Source organism: Apodemus sylvaticus, chromosome 8 (assembly GCF_947179515.1).
Source record: "Apodemus sylvaticus chromosome 8, mApoSyl1.1, whole genome shotgun sequence".
NCBI lineage: Eukaryota > Metazoa > Chordata > Mammalia > Rodentia > Muridae > Apodemus > Apodemus sylvaticus.
In genome coordinates this window covers 61,526,385-61,543,826 of record NC_067479.1, presented here as the reverse complement: position 1 = coordinate 61,543,826, position 17,442 = coordinate 61,526,385, and the positions used below count along the sequence as shown (strand labels likewise).

Genomic DNA, 17,442 nt, shown 5'->3' with positions numbered 1-17,442 from the left:
ACATTGTCCATCAAATTAGTAGGAAAGTGACATCAAAGTGAAAGTTTACTTATGGAAAAATTGTTTAAGTGTGCACACTGAGACTCAGTAGTCTTATCTGCCCCTTCTCTGATGTGTCATTTTAAAAGTAGGTTTGCCCAAGTGACAGGTCCTTGCCATAAAGCATGAATTGACTCAAAACATAAACTGGCACTTTAATTGACAAATTTTGTCCCAGCAGTTCCTATAGACACATTTTCCATTTAGCACTTTACATCACTGTACCTGTCACAATAAACCAGTACTGAAATGCAATAAAACTCCATACTTTATTCAGATTTACTGTTCAGTGACATTTTCTGTTCCAAGATCCCATTCAAATGCCACACTTAGGGATGTCATGGCCCCTTGACTAAGTTCAGATTTTTTTTTTTCATTGCTTTTGAGTTTTAGGGTATGGTGTTTAGGTATTTTGTACAATGTCCACTGGAACGTGTCTGATGTTTAGTTCATGCTCACATGGAATTATATTTGAGAAAGGCAAATAAATACCCTGCTGCTGTAGCAAAGCAAGTTTCAGCACAGTCACATGGCTGTTGCTATTGCTGGCAGGGTACCCACTAGTGCAGTGCTCACTTTCCTTTCTACTGCTACACTCTAATGTGCAGTCTACTTTAGGGTATGTGGACTTACTGTTGTAAATTGAATTGTAAAATTCAATTTTTAGTATGGACTCAAATTATCACTTCATGTGGTCCTTGCAGAAGCCTGGCTACCTGACTTGGATCCTTGGAAGCTATGGCAGGAGAGAAGTGCCCCCCAAGGGTCATTCTCTAACTGCCATGGAGGCACCTTGAAATGCATGCACACATACACTACTAACAATTATTAAAAAAAAAAAATCTAATTGATTTCTCAAAAGTCACTGAACAATGAAATTTTAATAAAATTTATAATAAAACACTTAGAGATTCTGTGCAGCAAATAACATTAAAATGTTTACATAATTATAATTTTAACTCTTACTAATTTTTGAAGTATTACAGGCAAATTACACTAAAGATGAACCAATTTTACAACAAAAAATATAGTACAAAAAAGCAAAAACAACTTTATGTCTTGTGCCAGGTATCAGTTAAATGACCTTTAAGAAATAACCTGAATTTTCTACTTTACAAATGGGTATCCAAATTCAGAAAATCTGAGTGCACTTAGGTATACAGAATATTCCATAAGGTCAATATGTTCTTAGGTCCATTAATCTGATTCATGACTTCAGTTACCTACTAGCATTTTTATATAATTAAAAAAAATCAGATAACACTGCCAAATAGTCTTAATTAAATTTTATAAGCATGCTTTTGATTGATTTTCTAAGGGATTATGGAATTATTCCTGCTATCCTATTACAAATCAGAAATTCAAAATATTTTTAAGTATTTTCAACTTAGCTGCTATAGTATGCTTGTAAAGGGATCGCTACATAAGGAATTCAGGAATTATCTCATGGCCTGTGTTTAGATTCTACTGATGAAGCATGAGACAACCATAGTCTAAAAGTGTGTTCATGTGTTCCTTTTAAAGTAGCCCAGTTTCTGCAAAAACCACCTTGCTGTGAAGTTTTTCAGAATTAAGAATTCAGAATGTACAGTATACAAAGATCTTTCTTCTTTGAATCCCAAACAGTCCTCAACAAATTATCTAACATATAAAGAAAAAAAATAGTATGTACATGTGTACAGTCTTATGATTTTCATTCTGCTACTAATTTCTATCTAGTGGAACTTTTCCACATAGTACCAGATTTGTAGTTGAAATTGACTTTAGCTATGAAAATTATATACAAGGAAATTCGGGGTGTTGCAGTACTTGGTTGCAAATAATTTGCCATCTGGTGTTGGGTCAGAAAATGCAATTTCATTAGTGCTGAGAAAACAGCCAAACATGAAGCAGTTCCTACAGAAAAAAAAAAGGGAAAAGACCATTATAAACTAAAATTTTGGATTTCAATGAAACATTAATACAACAATATAAGTAACTGACTAAAACTATTTTTTCTGATAACAAAATGCCTTGGATTTAGAGATGTCTCATGACATCAAGAAAACTAAGGGCTGGAGAGATGGCTCAGCGGTTATGCTCTTCCAGAGGTCCTGAGTTCAAATCCCAGCTACCACATGGTGGCTCACAACCATCCGTAATGAGATCTGTTGCCCTCTTCTGGAGTGTCTGAAGACAGCTACAGTGTACTTAGACATTTAATTAATAAATAAATAATAGAAAAGAAAACTAAGAAACATAACCATTATACAATGTGATCCTGCATTAAAATGAAAACTAGTGGAAGGTATTTGAAATAAGTGAGGAAAACAAACCCTGGACTACCAACTAGATAAAGAGGATATTGATAATAAAGTTTATTGAACTTGACCATTCTGTGGTTATGTAAGAACATAAATGTAAGAAAAACAAATGGGGATGGGGTGGTGAGGGGGAGATAGAAGAAATGGCTCACTGGTTAGGAGTACATATGTGCTTGTGGTAGTTTGAAAGAGAATGGATCCACAGGCTCATATATTTGAATACTTAGTCCCTAGCTGGTAAAACTATTTGGGAAGAATGAGGAGGTGTGGCCTTGTTGGAGGAAGAGTGTCATTAGGGACCAGTTTGGATATTTCAAAAGCCCATGCCATTTCCAGTTAGCTTTCTTTGACTCATGCTTGTGGATTAGATATGAGCTCTCACATCCTGCTCTAGGACTGTGTCTTCCAGCCTGCTTACTAATGGTTATTGACCCTAAACCCTCTGGAACCATGAGCCCCCAAATTAATGATTGCTTTTATAAGTTGCCTTGATCGCACTGTTTTGTCACAGTAATGTTACTGAAATAGCCTGCTCTTGCAGAGGACTAGAGCTTGGTTTCCAGTACTCATATTTGGCTCATAACTACCTGTAAAACTCCAGCTCCAAGTCTGATCTTTTCTGGCCTTCAAACACTGCACCCACATGGCTTATACCCACACAGACATGGATACAAACACAGATGTAAATAAGAACAAAGACAAAATGAGGGGGGCATAGTGGTGCATGTTTGCAATTCTAGCAATGGAAGCAGAAGGATCAGTTAAGTAGTTCAAGGCTAGCCAAGGCTAATAATGAGACTCTATCTCAACTATGAACCCCATCTTTAAAAAATAAAGTCAAGAAAGAAAGAAAAGAGGGCTGGAGAGATAGCTCAGTGCTTAAGAACACTGACTACTCTTCTGAAGGTCCTGAGTTCAAATCCCAGAAACCACATTGGTGGCTCACAACCATCGTAATGAGATCTGACTCCCTCTTCTGGAATGTCTGAAGACAGCTACAGTGTACTCTCATATAATAAATCTTTAAAAAAAAAAAGAGAGAGAGAGAAAAGAAAAGGAAAGAAAGAAAAAAGAAGAAAGGCAACAGGGAGGGAGAGAGGGAAGGAAGGAAGGAAGGAAGGAAGGAAGGAAGGAAGGAAGGAAGGAAGGAAGGAAGGAAGGAAGGAAGGAAGGAGTTACACTTAATTAAGCTTGGCATGGAATGTATATTGAGTATTTCATGCTAATGTTAACATCTGCCTTTGACAGTATAAAAAGTATTTTAGCAGAATTCTGTTTTGCTTGTGAGCCAAGGAAGATTCGGTCTAAAGCTATTCTGTCTCCTTACCTGACAGTGTCAACCAGTCGTCTTGCAATGCGCTTTCTTCTTTTTAGTCTGAAGACCCAGATTCTACTTATTCCACAAATTGCAGGTTCTGGTATATCTGAACACCGCCAAGCTCTAGAACATTCTTTACTGGCACTTGGTTCTGACAGGACACGAAAAGCCTGAAATGACACACAAAAGCATCTACAACTAAACACGCAGACAAGTTGACTTTTCTTTTAAAAAGCAAACAAAAATCCAAACTTTAAACAAAGCCTAATTATAATCTACCAGAAATATTTTGTTACTCCTTAAATCATATTTATGTATATGAGTGTTCTTTATGTATGTATGCATATGCACTTTTTTAGAGAGGGTACTGGATCCCCTAGAACTGGAGTAACCAATGGTTATAAACCATAAGTTGAAAATTAAGCTAGAAACCTTCAGTACAGGAAAGAACACAACATGCAGAAAAACATTAGGAGAAAATATCTACAAATCTTATCATCTGGGGCAAATGGATGGACCCATAATACATGCATTACAAAATGGCAGATGTTGCACAATCTAACAAATACAAAGTCTGAAACTTGCCGTGTTTCATCTAGATACAATAAATCCTATCTAAGGTCTCCACATGTTTATATGTTTAAATGTATATATGCATGTATAGGGTTACAGTTAAGCTAGGTAAGCCACATCCAGTGGCACAGGCCTGAACCATGTACATGAGACTGAGGCAGAAGATCACAACTTCAAGGCCCATAAAATCAACTTGCAGAGAATTTCTTTCAAAAAGTACAACCTGCTGTTTTAATCTTTGGTGACATTATGAGTTATCTAAATCAAGGCAGTTAAACATTTTTATCATCATACATATTTTCCTGCGAGGAAAACATTAAAGATGTTTTTTTTTGTTTTGTTTTTTGGTTTTTTTTTTTTCTGAGACAGGGTTTCTCTGTATAGCCCTGGCTGTCTTGGAGCTCACTCTGTAGATCAGGCTGGCCTCGAACTTAGAAATCCGCCTGCCTCTGCCTCCCAGAGTGCTGGGATTACAGGCATGTAATTCCAACATTATTCTTCTTTTTCCTCCTCCATTATTATTGTTGTTGTTCTTTATTATTATTATTCTTTTAAGACAGGCTTTCCCTGTATAGCCTTGGCTAACATGGAACTTGGTAAGTAGACAATGGTAGCCTCTGCTTCTCAAGTGCTGTGATCAAAGGTGTGCATCACCACTGCCTGGCTAACAATTTTCATGTATGTACATACACACACACCTGGGATCAAACCTTGAAGCCTGTGGATACACCCAATGTTCTATTGTTCTTTGGGTCCTTTTGTTGTTAATAAAAGTGGTTCTTGGCATTCTTTTCCAGCACCAACTTTATTACGGTATGACTGACAAACAATTAATGCATATTTGCTCTCTATTGACAATGCACACAAACTGCTTTTCTCTAACTTTTAATAAGAAAACTGCTTTCTAGAACTGCTAATTAATGTCTAAAGTAGACAGTAGTTGGGCACAGAGACACACACCTTTAATCCCAGACTTGGGGGGCGGGAGGCAGAGGCAGGAAGACTTCTGAGTTCCAGGCTAGCCAGAGTTAGTGACACTGACTTTATGATAGATACATAGATAAATAGATTGTAAGTGAGGAATGAGTAATGATTATTTTGTTAAATATATCTGCTGAGCTGCGATGTAATAACTTAGGTCTACAGATTCTTACATAAAAGTCACTACATTTTTATACTCCCAGATAGAGAAATGGCTACACAAAAACAGACTTATTCTGCTTATATTATAGACAAAATACTAAATATAATGTAAATGAATGAATTTAATTACAGCCAAAGACATTTTAATAACGTAAGACATACAACACACCTGTTTGATGGGTTCCGCAATTAAACATCCAACTACTCTCTTTTCATCAATAAAAAGGAAGGTTTTGGTTTTGTTTGGACACATGGGAACAACCTGCTGGAAACCCAATTCCATATCCACAAGTTCTTGGACATCTTCTACCTGACAAGTGTTAAAAAGCAGGTGAGTTTCGTTTAAAAATCACAACAAAAACTAAATATGTGTATCCTCACGAAACATGATCACCATCATTTGGCTTTTATTATCTCTATTTTCTAAAATTATATACCCTCAAACTTATTTTAGAATTGATGCATGCACCTGGTACTTAGGGAAAAGGCTACCTTTAAAGAATGCTTTTAAGAGACATTCAGAATCCTAGCAGAGTGGAGGAGTCAGAGCCCCAGGCAGATTTCCTTTAGCTTTATCATTTCTGTTGGTGACATTCAACTCAGGAAATAGCAACACCAACAGAGAACAAACACATCTGACCAAGACTCAATACAAGCCAGTATGAACACTTAAGCCTATGCAATAAAGAAGGCTATTGGCACACCAGGAAAGCAGTTCACATTTCACTGATGCTTTTCTTAAGAGAGGAGAAAATCCCCATACATACCTTTTTGATGGCATAACTTGGATCATGTGGCAGGACCAACACAATCTTCCCATCCCAAAACTCTGCTACTACCCGTTCTCTTTTCCAGCCCTGCCAAAGCAGGTAAAGGAGAAAATATTGTTAATTTATAAACAGAACACATAAAATATTTTGGTTAGGAGACAACAGATGGTCAAACAACGAGTGACCAGAAAGGTAAGATGGAGGTTGTGGCCTTGACCAACTATGGTGTTCTCAACCTATGGGTCAAGATCCTTTTTATAGAGGTTACAAGACCAACAGAAATATCAGATACTTACATTCCAGATCTGTAGCAGTAGAAAAATTAGTTAGGAAGTAGCAACAAAAATAACCTGTTGGGGGTTGCTCTGGTGCGGTTATGTATTCATATGCTAAATTCTGTACCATAAATTCTGGTTGCCTCAAGACAAGTGAATTCTCCTGTGCACCAGCTTACCAGCTTTTGCTGTTTAAAGTTTGCTCCCAGGATGGAGTGAGGAGTTTGAGGCAAAACAAGAGAAAGAGAGAAAAGGAAAGAGAGGAGGAGGCCACCATGAGCACTTGACCAAGAGAAACAGCAGTAACAGGGATATATGGCTGGGATGTAAGTTAGAATAGCTCCAAGCTTGAAAATAAATAGCATGACTTTGTGTCTTTTATACAGCCTAACTGGAATTTGTAATTTTTTCTTAAAAATAATCTTATGGTTGGGGGCCAGCATAACATGAGGAACTGTACTAAAGAGTCACAGTGACTATTCTCTCTGCAGGGAATAATGCAGAGTGCCCACAGCTGTTCAAGGTGCTGAAAACAAGGTACTGAGGAGTGTTTAGCTCTAACGGGACATTTATACCAATCCCTCCAAGGCTCAGAGAACATCACAGAGGAGAAAATCTGAAAGACGAGGAAGAAGCTGGGGAGCCGTGAACTGCCATCTTCTGACTATAACACAACAACTGTATTTCTGAACTCATAGCAGTTGTAGCCTGAACTGGACCTGAAGACCTGTAAACTATCTGAAATAGGTGTCTAGACAGTAAGCCAAGCTTTGAAAAGTGGAAGATTATAAACAGAGGACATAAATGGACTGAAGAGAAAGAGAAACAAGCCCAGATAATCCTGAGGCTCAATTTTTCCTTTTATGAATCTGCATAGGTCTTACCCTAGATGTTTGAATGTGAAATGTCTCCCACAAGTTAATGTATTTGAATACTTGTTCCCCAGCATACTCCCTTACAGCTCGGGGATTCCTATGCAGTTGCATCTGGTGCAGTTAGCACTCTTGCTCTCTAAGCCTTTCTAGAGTCTGTTATGTTTATTTTCTTAAGACACTATCTCACTTTTATAGCCCAAACTGACAGACTGGCTTGAAACTCATTATGTACCCAGTCTGAATCTGAACTCAGTGATCCTTATGCCTCAACCTCTTCTTAAATGCTGGGATCACAGAAGAAGCTAACATGAGCAGCTAGCTTCTACTACAAGAAATGAAAAATTTATAGATATACAGATCTTTCAATAATTATGGTACAAATGCCTTCTTTCATACCATTATACCGACAGAACAAACTGAAAGACTTCTTGACTCACCACATATTTAATTCCTTCCAGAAATCGATGGTGATGTTGGAGATGTTGTATTTCATCTTCAGGATTGGAAGCAGTATAGATCATGCCACAAGACTTACAGATAGTCGTCCCAAAATGTTTCTGACCTGCATCCTACAATTAAAGAACAAGCATGCAAGCAAACAAAATCATAAACCCAAAGAACTGGGTGAATAATAGACCTTTAGGAAGGGCTCATACAAAAGACCAAGAAAAAGAAAAGGCCTCATTTCAAACAGAAGGGACAACATTCTGTAATAGTGTTTTTGCCTTAAATTATCTGTAGTGTTAAATTCTTTATCTGTAAATATTAAATTCTCTGCCTCAAAAGATGGCTCTATGAATTCTCATAAAACATTGCTTTTAATGTCATTGAAAATACTAGATTCTGAATTATTAAGACAGTGATTGGTAGTTTTTCTGTGAGAAGGTAGAAGTAAATACTTGAGGCTTTTCAGACCATATGTGATCTGCCACTGCTGTATTTGAATAAGAATCTATTTGAATACTTGGTGCATGGTTGGTGGGCTGTTTGTGGAGATTATGGAAGCTTTCGGAAGTGCAGCCTCCCTGGATAAAGGCCATCACTGGGGGGCAGGCTTTGAAAGCTTATAGACTACTTCTTGCTGTTGTCTCTGCTTCCTGTATGAGGTTAAAATGTGACCAGCCAACTTTCCATTCTGGCTGCCCATCATGTTATCATTATGCCTTCCCTTGGAACCAGAGCCAAAATAAACTTTCTTCTATCAGTCATGATAGTTTATGTACCAACAAAAGGTTAACTAATTAACTCTTCTCTTTGCTTCGAAACTTCTGAAAGCCCGGCTTGCAGGCACAGGCTTATAATTACAGCTGCCTTAGAAGTGGAGGCAGGAAGATTTAGAGTTCAAGGCCAGCTTGGGCAACATAGTGAGATTCTTTCTCAAAATCAAACACCTCTGGGGGTGCAATGTAGCTTAGTGGCAGAGCCTTGCCTATCCAGGAATGAGAGCATCAGCCTCAATTCCTAGAACCATAAACAAAACCATTCAAAAATGTTAACTACACTTTTCGACTCATAGATTATAGAACTGAATCCAGTACATAGCCAGCTTGCTAAACTTAGTTCTAATTTAATGTTGCTATTTCCACTGCATCTTTTATTGAGAATTTTCTTACCTAGAAACAAGCCATTCATAGCATCCTACTCAAATACTTGCACTGCCCCCAAACTATAAGCTCCAAAGTACTGGCTAGCTTTGAATGGTACCACAACAACACTGGCAATTACAAACTTGGAAACCCACAACCCATGATAACCATTGTGAAAGGCTAACTGCATGTGCCGTGTATGGAAAGACCTTTATTTTGAATTTACTCACAATGACAAGCTGGTCTTTTCCTCCTTTATTTGTATCTCTGGAATTAATATTTTTCTGTACATTTGTCTGTTTCAAGAAGTTAGTACATGGAATAGATCCCGCAGACGACTGTTCTTCAGGTGGAGACCTTTAAAAGAGAAAGTTAGAAAATATGGAACAGTAAGAAACCCAAGGTCCCAGAAGTAATCACTTACTCAGAGGAACATAATGAACAAATTCAATGTCAAGACTCCAATCCAGATCTGACAGCCAAAAAACTTTCCTCTGTAGTACTAGACACACATATAGAGAATTGCTTTAGAAGCTAACTGCACTTTAAAAATGGACTTTTCTTTCTCTGTCAGATCTTAGGACAATATCTACCCACTCAAGTATAAAGAGGCAGATGTTAATTCTAGGCAGATGTTAATGTTGAATCTTATAACCCAAGGCAACGATAGTCACCAGCATATTAGGATCCAGCAACATTTTAATTTTACTTGGGTACTTGAGTGAGAAATCCTGACTCAGAAAGTACAGTGACAACTCCATAGGAAGATCACCCAGGGTGACCTCTGGCTTCCATAGGCTTGTGTATACATATACACAAGTGCCCACACATCAATGTACACCGCACGCACGCACGCACGCACGCACGCACGCACGCACGCACGCACGCGCCGGGGGGGGGGGGGGCACAGTTGGTGGCAAGTAGGCACAAGATTTCTGAATACCCCGACATTCAACAACAAATGAGTGAAGAAAAAAAAAAATCAAATTTTTTTTTAGCAAGATGTTCAGACAATACAAAACGTAGACCTTCTACTTGTCATGTTCTCTACATGACACCACCTTGCCATCACAGTATTTAGCCATGACTTAATAACACTAAACTACTCTTACTTTTCTGGCCACAATTTCTCCCATCTGTAAAATGGAAGCTACTAGTACCTATATCATGATTATAAATGTTCATTAAATTTAGTTATTGTTAATATATTGTCATCTAGGGGAAGAAATATAATCCAATGGGCTTTTGATTCAAATGTGAATTCTATTCCTGGCCCCAGCACTGAGGACCTACTAACTGCAATGGTGGCTAAATTCCTATTTCCTCAGATGAGATGATTATAATTATAACAATACTAATTGTGTTTACCTTCTAGATTGTCCCAAGGATCTTTAAGTGAAATAATAAACTAATTACTTACAGGCTAGGTACTATGTAATAATGTAACAATTACTTTACTCAAGTCCACAAAAATCTATTCCATGTGTAATAAAAAAAGAAACTAATCTCATCTTCTATTCTCAGTATTATTATTTCCCCTTAGTGGTAAAGAAAAAAAAAATGATGTAGCATTACATGAGAGAAAAATAAACCTATATAGTTAATAAAATTAGGGCATTAAAGCAAAAATAATTCCTACCTTTTTGTGTTCACTGAAGAAACACTGAAGATGGGATAGACAGACTCTGACTCCAGAGAAACTGTTAGGGGGAAAAGCAGCAGAAGGTTGCATTACTGAACAAAATCTGAGCTCTGACGCATAAGACGCTGAAGGTTAATAAGAACAAAAAATGTACACTGCCTAACTTAAAGAGTCAACCATAATTAAGATAGTACAAATTGCCAAAAAAGAGACAGGTAGGTCAATGGAACAAAAGAGTTCAGAAATTGACCTACACAAATAAAGCAATGATTTTGGCAGAGACAAAGGTAGTCTTTCACAAATGGTGCCAGAACAACTGGATACCCAGTCAAAATAGATCACCAATCAAAATATAAATTATGTGGTACTGGTGCATGCCTTTAATCCCAGCACTTGAGAGGCAGGCGGATCTCTTTGAGTTCAAGGGCAGAATGGTTTATAAAAGAAATCCTGTCATAAAAGAAAAACAATAGGTTAAATACTAGATTAGAGAAGTCAATGAGAACTGTGAGGAGGAAGAATCTGAGGAAAATACTGAATGAGTCCATAGCATAAGAAACTAAGACAGTGCTCAAAAAAAAAAAAAAAAAAAAAAAAAGAAAAAAAAAGATGAGACATGCCAAGGAGAATTAGGCTGAAAACGACCATCATAATCAAAACAGAATAATTTCAACAATAAAAATAAATTGGATTTAAATGCAAAAAATAAGCATTCACTTATCCACAGTGACAACATACCCATGAGCTCATTGGTTTATTTAAGTGGAGGAATAAATAAGAGAGATAAATTTGAGAGGGTCTAACTCCCCAGAGAGCATAGTAGGGTTAAGATGCTCATGCCTCAGCAGAGCAATCTCCTGAGGCGGAAGGTGGAAATTCATTTTGACTGGGTACCCAGTTGTTCTGGCACCATTTGTGAAAGACTACCTTTGTCTCTGCCAAAATCATTGCTTTATTTGTGTAGGTCAATTTCTGATCCCAAGTTCAATCCATGGAATAGAAAAGCAAAAACAAGCCGGGTAGTGGTGGCACACACCTTTGATCCTAGAATTTGAGAGGCAGAGGCAGGCGGATCTGAGTTCAAGGCCAGCCTGGTCTACAGAACGAGTTCCAGGACAGCCAGGGCTATACAGAGAACCCTGTCTCAAAAACAAACAAACAAACAAAAACAAAAAACAAAAAAACCAAGATGCAGAGTTTGGTGTCTGGAATCCCAGTACTCCTATGGAGTTAGAGAGAGGAGAATCATCATATACCACAGGCTAGTTAATGGGAATACAGAAAATACAAACAAGAGACCCTGACTAAACATGGTAGAATCAAGAGAAGCCTAAGTGAGCTTAGGAAAATAGAAACAGCCAGAGATTACCTAAGGATAAATGTTTCCTTTGTCTGAAGCTTTAACCTAAAAGCTCCTTTGCTTCTTTTCAAAACATACTGCTTTACCATAGACAACAGTTCCCCAGAGATAGTAATGATAGGCACAGTACTTAAGAAGGCCCAGAAAATGTTAGCAGATATAAAATCTCATATGGACATGCAGAATGAAGCACTGTTACAAGTTGCTGGGCTAATTAATGTAAATGTTCTTACTTACTTGTCTTGTTCTCATCATGTGACTTCTCTGAAGGAAAATTATGTTTATCAACTTTACATTCCTTTGAAGAAAGGATTGCACCTGAGGAATTCTAATAATAAACAGGTTAACAGAAATAAAGAAAAACCCTTATCCTTAGTTGTATTGTCTTCAAGTGAACAAATCTCAACAAACACACGTATAATACTTCATAGCATGACTTATCAAGTTTTCAATCTTTATTTATTCGGAAATTTCCTCCGCATTCATTGAATATGGTTCATATAGAGACTGCCATACTTGTAAAAATGCTTCAGGGGTTGGACAGCACAGTGGTTAATAGAGCTCTGGCTGCAATTCTAGCCAGGTTTGGTTCTCAGCACCTCTTAATGGTTCAACTGTCTCTAGCTACAGTTCCAGGGAATCCAGTTCCCTCTTTTGGCCACTTATACACATATGCACATACTTATCAACAGGTGAAACACTCATACATATTAAAGCTAATAATAAGTCTTTAATAAATATGTATGCTTCCAAATGAAGATGGCATAAAGAAAATTATATACTATTCTTTTCATTATAATGAAATTAACTTTTAAAAGTTAGTGAAAATGGAAAAAAATAACAAACTTTCTCTTAAACTAGTAAACAAATTCTCATCATGAACTCGAGACTGGTAGTTTAGGTTGATAAAGTTCTTGTTGTGCAGAATGAGGACCTGAGTTGGACCCCATCAGTTTGTGCTTGTAATCCTTGGGCCAGGGAAGAAAAGACAGGCAGCATAGTTGGATCCTGAGCTAAGGAAGAGCTCCTTTCTCAAAAAAAAAAAAAAATCCAAAGTAGATAGTACCTGATAAACACTTGCCCACTGCACATGCATGCAAAAATACACAGAATAGTAACTACATTCTGAGAGTCATTAGAGGGAGCTTTGTCCATAGCAGTTCCTATTTAACAGTAGCAGAGAAACTACAAAAGCAAAGTAGAAAACTTCCTGCTAATGTTCCAGAGTATACTACCTAAAGCCAAAGGAGAGACCACAGTTATTTTCTACCCAGCTTTATATTTTCTGGTTTTATAAAAGTGGTTCTCCAAACTGTAAAGAAAGTCAAATTTCATTCACTTATTGATCTACATAATTATATACACATAATTCCTATCTAAGCATTATTAAATCACCAGGTGTTCTTAAATGATACATTTAGCTTTACCTTTCTCAGTTTCTCTTCATTTTTACTTCTTGCATCCTGTAGCTCAACATTTAATTTCTCATCCATGAACAAGGACTTCAGTACTTGCTTTGCCTCTGGAGCATCTTCAGTGACCTCTGGTTCATTTTTCTGCAAAAGTAATGGCTTATCTTCCAGAGGTAACTTTTTAAGAGAGTTTTTTTTCCTAACAAAAAATGCTGCTCCACCTTGGAGTGTAACTTGTGGTTTGACTTTCTGGCTTAAAACCCGAGGAGGAGAATTTGGATGATTTTCTGCTGGAAAACAACTGTCCTTTTTGTCTACAACTGGCTTATAGGTCACTTGATTTGGCTTGGAAATTTTTAAGTTTCCTGATATAGACTTGATATGCTTATAATTTGGTTGATATTTAGCAGTTAAACTCTTCTGTTTTTTTTTATTCTTCTTGGTACAGACTGGTTTTCTCTGAATATTTTCTGTCACACTGGGAAAAGGTTTATCTCCATTTTTAGTTGCTAGAGGAATAGATCGACACTCTCTTACCAACTTTCTCTCCAGTGGATTGAGGTAGTACTTATTTTTATTGTAGAAAGATACAGTAGACACAGCTGGTTTAAATAATGAGCTGTGGTTTGCAAATAACAAGCTATTATTTTTAGTTGTTTTGCATGGACTTGAAGTGAAATGGCGTTGGTGGGAGCAAGACTTGTCTTCCTTTTGAACACTGCTTTGACAATTATGTTTCTTATTAGGTGATGGAAATAGATTTTCAGCAAATCTTAAATTTAATTTGCTTGATGAAATATCTGTTAATAGGCTACAAAACAAAAAGAAAGTTCATCGGTAAGTTTATGGTTCTTTTTCAAAATTTATTTAGATCTACTAGTAAACTTTTCCCTAATAGTCATACAAAAAAACCAAAACACTCCTCTCCACTGTTTGACACATTACCTACTAGTTTAACAGGATCCTCACATTCTGTCTTTATTAAATCATTTAAATATATTTCTAATATATATAACATTCATAAGATGGGCAATGTGGCACACACCTTTAACCTCAACACTCTGGAGGCAGAGGAAAGAGGATCTCTGTGAGTTGGAGGCCAGCATGATCTATATGTAGTTCAGGACAACGAAGACTACTTATAGAGTCCCTGTATCAAAGATAAACAGATAACACTCATAAAAACAAACAGTGTTTACAAAGAAACTTTGATATGAAAGTAAGCATATTTCAAAATCAATTTCTCTGTCTAGGCTATATAAAAATTATCCCACACTAGGTCTGGGCATGGTCGCATTTACCTTCAATCCAAACATTCAGGAGGCAAAGGTGGAGAGATCTCAATTAGCTCTGGAGGCCAACCAGGTATAAATAGTTAAGACTGTTTCAAATAAGACAAATTGCCAAGGGGCTGGAGGGATGGCTCGGCTGTTAAAAGCACTGGCTACGCTTTCAGAGGACCCAGGTCTAATTCCCTGCACATGGTCCTTCACAAACAGCCTGTAACTTCAGTCTATGGGCATTGCACATATATGGTACACAGACATAAATGCAGACAAAACACTGACATGCATCAAATAGCTTTTTAAAAAAGACGTACAAATTATTCTCCATGTATTTTTCCCAATTAGCCACTAAAACACCCTATGATAAATTTTTTGTAATAGACTGTCTTCTGTTAGAAAATCCAGTCTTAGCAGGGCGGTGGTGGTGCACGCCTGTGATCCCAGTGCTCGGGAGGTGAAGGCGGAGGCAGGCGGATTTCTGAGTTCAAGGCCAGCCTGGTCTACAGAGTGAGTTCCAGGACAGCCAGGGCTACATAGGGAAACCCTGTCTCAAAACAACAACAACAACAACAAAACAAAAAAGAAAATCCAGTCTTTGGGAAGACTGGATTTTTCTTTCTTAAAAAGTCCATACGTATAGGTTAAGACTTACCTATCATCATCATCAGCATTCAATGTATATCGCTTCCTCTTCCTTGGAGTAAAAGTTGCCATCATCTTAACTAAATTCCTAAAGGCAGTAAATGTCAGTTATAAACACCATGTCAAAACTGTATTTTATAAATCTTGATTCTAAATAAGTGATTGCAAATAAATACCCAAAGGAAAATTTATTTTTGAGATAGTGCTTCACATATCAGAGGTTAGCCTCAAATTCAAACTCATTCACTCTGTTGCCAAGGATAAACTTGAACTTTTGAGCTTTCCAAGACTGGAATCACAAGCTTAAATCGCCAGGCCTGTTTCCAAGAAACAGATTAAGGAAAAACAAGAACAGGGTTCAGTGGTTAAGAGCACTGACTGCTTTTCAAGAAGTCCTGAGTTCAATTCCTGACAACCACATGATGGCTTCACAACCCTCAGTGGTAGAATCCAACACCTTCTGGTGTCTTTGAAGACAGCAACAGTGTACTCTTAGACATAAAAGAAATAAATCTTAGAAAGAAAGAAAGAAAGAAAGAAAGAAAGAAAGAAAGAAAGAAAGAAAGAAAGAAAGAAAGAAAGAAGAAAAAAGAAAACACCAACCACAGAAAAACAAACAAAACCTAGTCAGGTGTGAGGGTGCTAATGGGAGGCTGAGGCAAAGGGATCCCGAGTTTGAGGCAAGCCTGGGATATAGGGGTCTAAAAAAGTAAATAAATAGAAAGAAGTAAAGCAGTAAACTATCAGAGACTTAAAGCAGGGATAAGAGGGAAGGGGGCGGGTTGGGGAAATGCTGAGCTACAGTAGACGAAAGGAGGGAAAGAAACCGAGGAAGGCGTTTCCAGTAGTTTCGTTCGGGGCCAGGTGGACCCTAATTAGGGTACCCTTTCCGCTAATGACGCCAATCCCGGGGCGGTTTAGCCCTCCTGCTAGGCTCCTTCCACACTGCCCGCTGAGGGAGAACTCTTGTCCCCAGCCTCCCTCGAACGCGATGTCTCCTCCATAGTCCACTCAGCACACTTTGTGACTAACCAACCATCTTCCCAGCCTGCACGGTCGTGAAGGCAGAGCCTGTGCAGAGCCTTGCTGGACGGGCGCGCTAGGTTACTGTGGGTAGGGCAGTCCTCCCCTCGGTCCCAGCGGGCCCCTGCCCCCTGCGGGAGCTCCCTTGGTTTGAACGACCTTGACCTCGCCAGGCAGCTGCTAAGGAGTGACACAGCAGGCAAGCCTTGCCCCTGAGGGAGCTGCTTCGAGAAGGTTCTTTCCTTCCTCCCCCTTCCTTCGGACAGGGTATGTCAGTCCCACAGAATTCCACAGGCGCGACCTCTAAGCCCAACAGAAAGTCTACGGGCAACAACAGAGAAGACCTCTCCAGGCTGCGTGAGAGAGAAGCTGGCACTCAGAGCACGAGCCGCGCCTGAGGAGCAGGCAGCGTGCCACGCTCCAGGCCCTGGCCCCGTGACGTTACCTTCGCTCCTCAGTCTCTGCACCCGCGTCCACTCCTGCGGGGAACCCACGGAAAGATCCCTCTGCACCTCAGCAAGCGTACAAACAACTCTGCTCACAGGAGCCCGGCGCTCTCCGGTGTGTTCAAATTCACGCGCGCTACTAGACGCCAACGCTGCTGCGTTCTGATTCGTCGCTGCTCAGCGCTTCCTAGAGCCTGCGCCGTGATTGGCTTCTCGCTAGTCCTTGCCCCGCCCTCCGGTGAGGTGGTCTCTAAGATTCTCCCGCCCTTGAGAGGCAAAGCTGTTAGGGAGGAAGCGGGGAAGGGCGGGGGGGGGGGGGGGGGGAAGCCACACCTCCTGAAATCCTGCAACAACTTCTGGCTTCAGGCTGCCGCCCTGTGAAAGTGCATTCTGGGAATTGTAGTTTGTGAATCAACTGAATTCTAAGCCAAATTCTGAGGCAATTTGGTGTAAACAGCTAACAGAAAGTGACATCTCTAAGACACTGGAGACGCTTATTTTTCACATTTGAAGCCTTATTAAATTTAGAAAGAACAGCGAAATTTTCAGTTTCCATTTTAGTATTTTATTATTCAAATTATGTGAATGTTCGCATAATTCTGTTCGATTCTTTATATATTTTTAAGGATTTTATTTATTTTTTTTTGACTACGTGCATGTCTGCGAGTGAGTATGTGTATGTGAGTGCAGATACCAGCATAGGTCAGAGGAGTTGGATTCCCTTGATCAAGTTTTAGACAGTTATAGGC

General features: G+C 38.7%; 1 protein-coding gene across 1 annotated transcript; it reads right to left on the bottom strand.

Moving 5' to 3' along the window:
* Positions 1-169: 169 nt before the first annotated feature.
* Positions 170-16,849, bottom strand: Esco2 (establishment of sister chromatid cohesion N-acetyltransferase 2). Its single transcript, XM_052191161.1, has 11 exons — positions 16,693-16,849; positions 15,235-15,312; positions 13,312-14,107; positions 12,122-12,212; positions 10,522-10,582; positions 9,113-9,239; positions 7,734-7,865; positions 6,144-6,233; positions 5,546-5,686; positions 3,670-3,830; positions 170-1,935 (listed from the first exon to the last, which is right to left on the bottom strand). Exons 2-11 carry the CDS (start codon positions 15,297-15,299, stop codon positions 1,803-1,805), a joined length of 1,797 nt encoding a protein of 598 aa, XP_052047121.1. The 5' UTR covers positions 15,300-15,312; positions 16,693-16,849; the 3' UTR covers positions 170-1,802.
* Positions 16,850-17,442: the final 593 nt, after the last annotated feature.

What these genes read in the sequence shown, in the direction of transcription:
- Esco2 (XM_052191161.1), bottom strand. Translation starts at nt 15,299, where the DNA reads ATGATGGCAACTTTTACTCCAAGGAAGAGGAAGCGATATACATTGAAT. An exon ending in CAAGTTATGCCATCAAAAAG is followed by an intron (nt 5,687 to 6,143) that starts GTATGTATGGGG and finishes AACACTTGTCAG; the next exon opens with GTAGAAGATGTCCAAGAACT. An exon ending in TTGCGGAACCCATCAAACAG is followed by an intron (nt 3,831 to 5,545) that starts GTGTGTTGTATG and finishes GTGTCATTTCAG; the next exon opens with GCTTTTCGTGTCCTGTCAGA.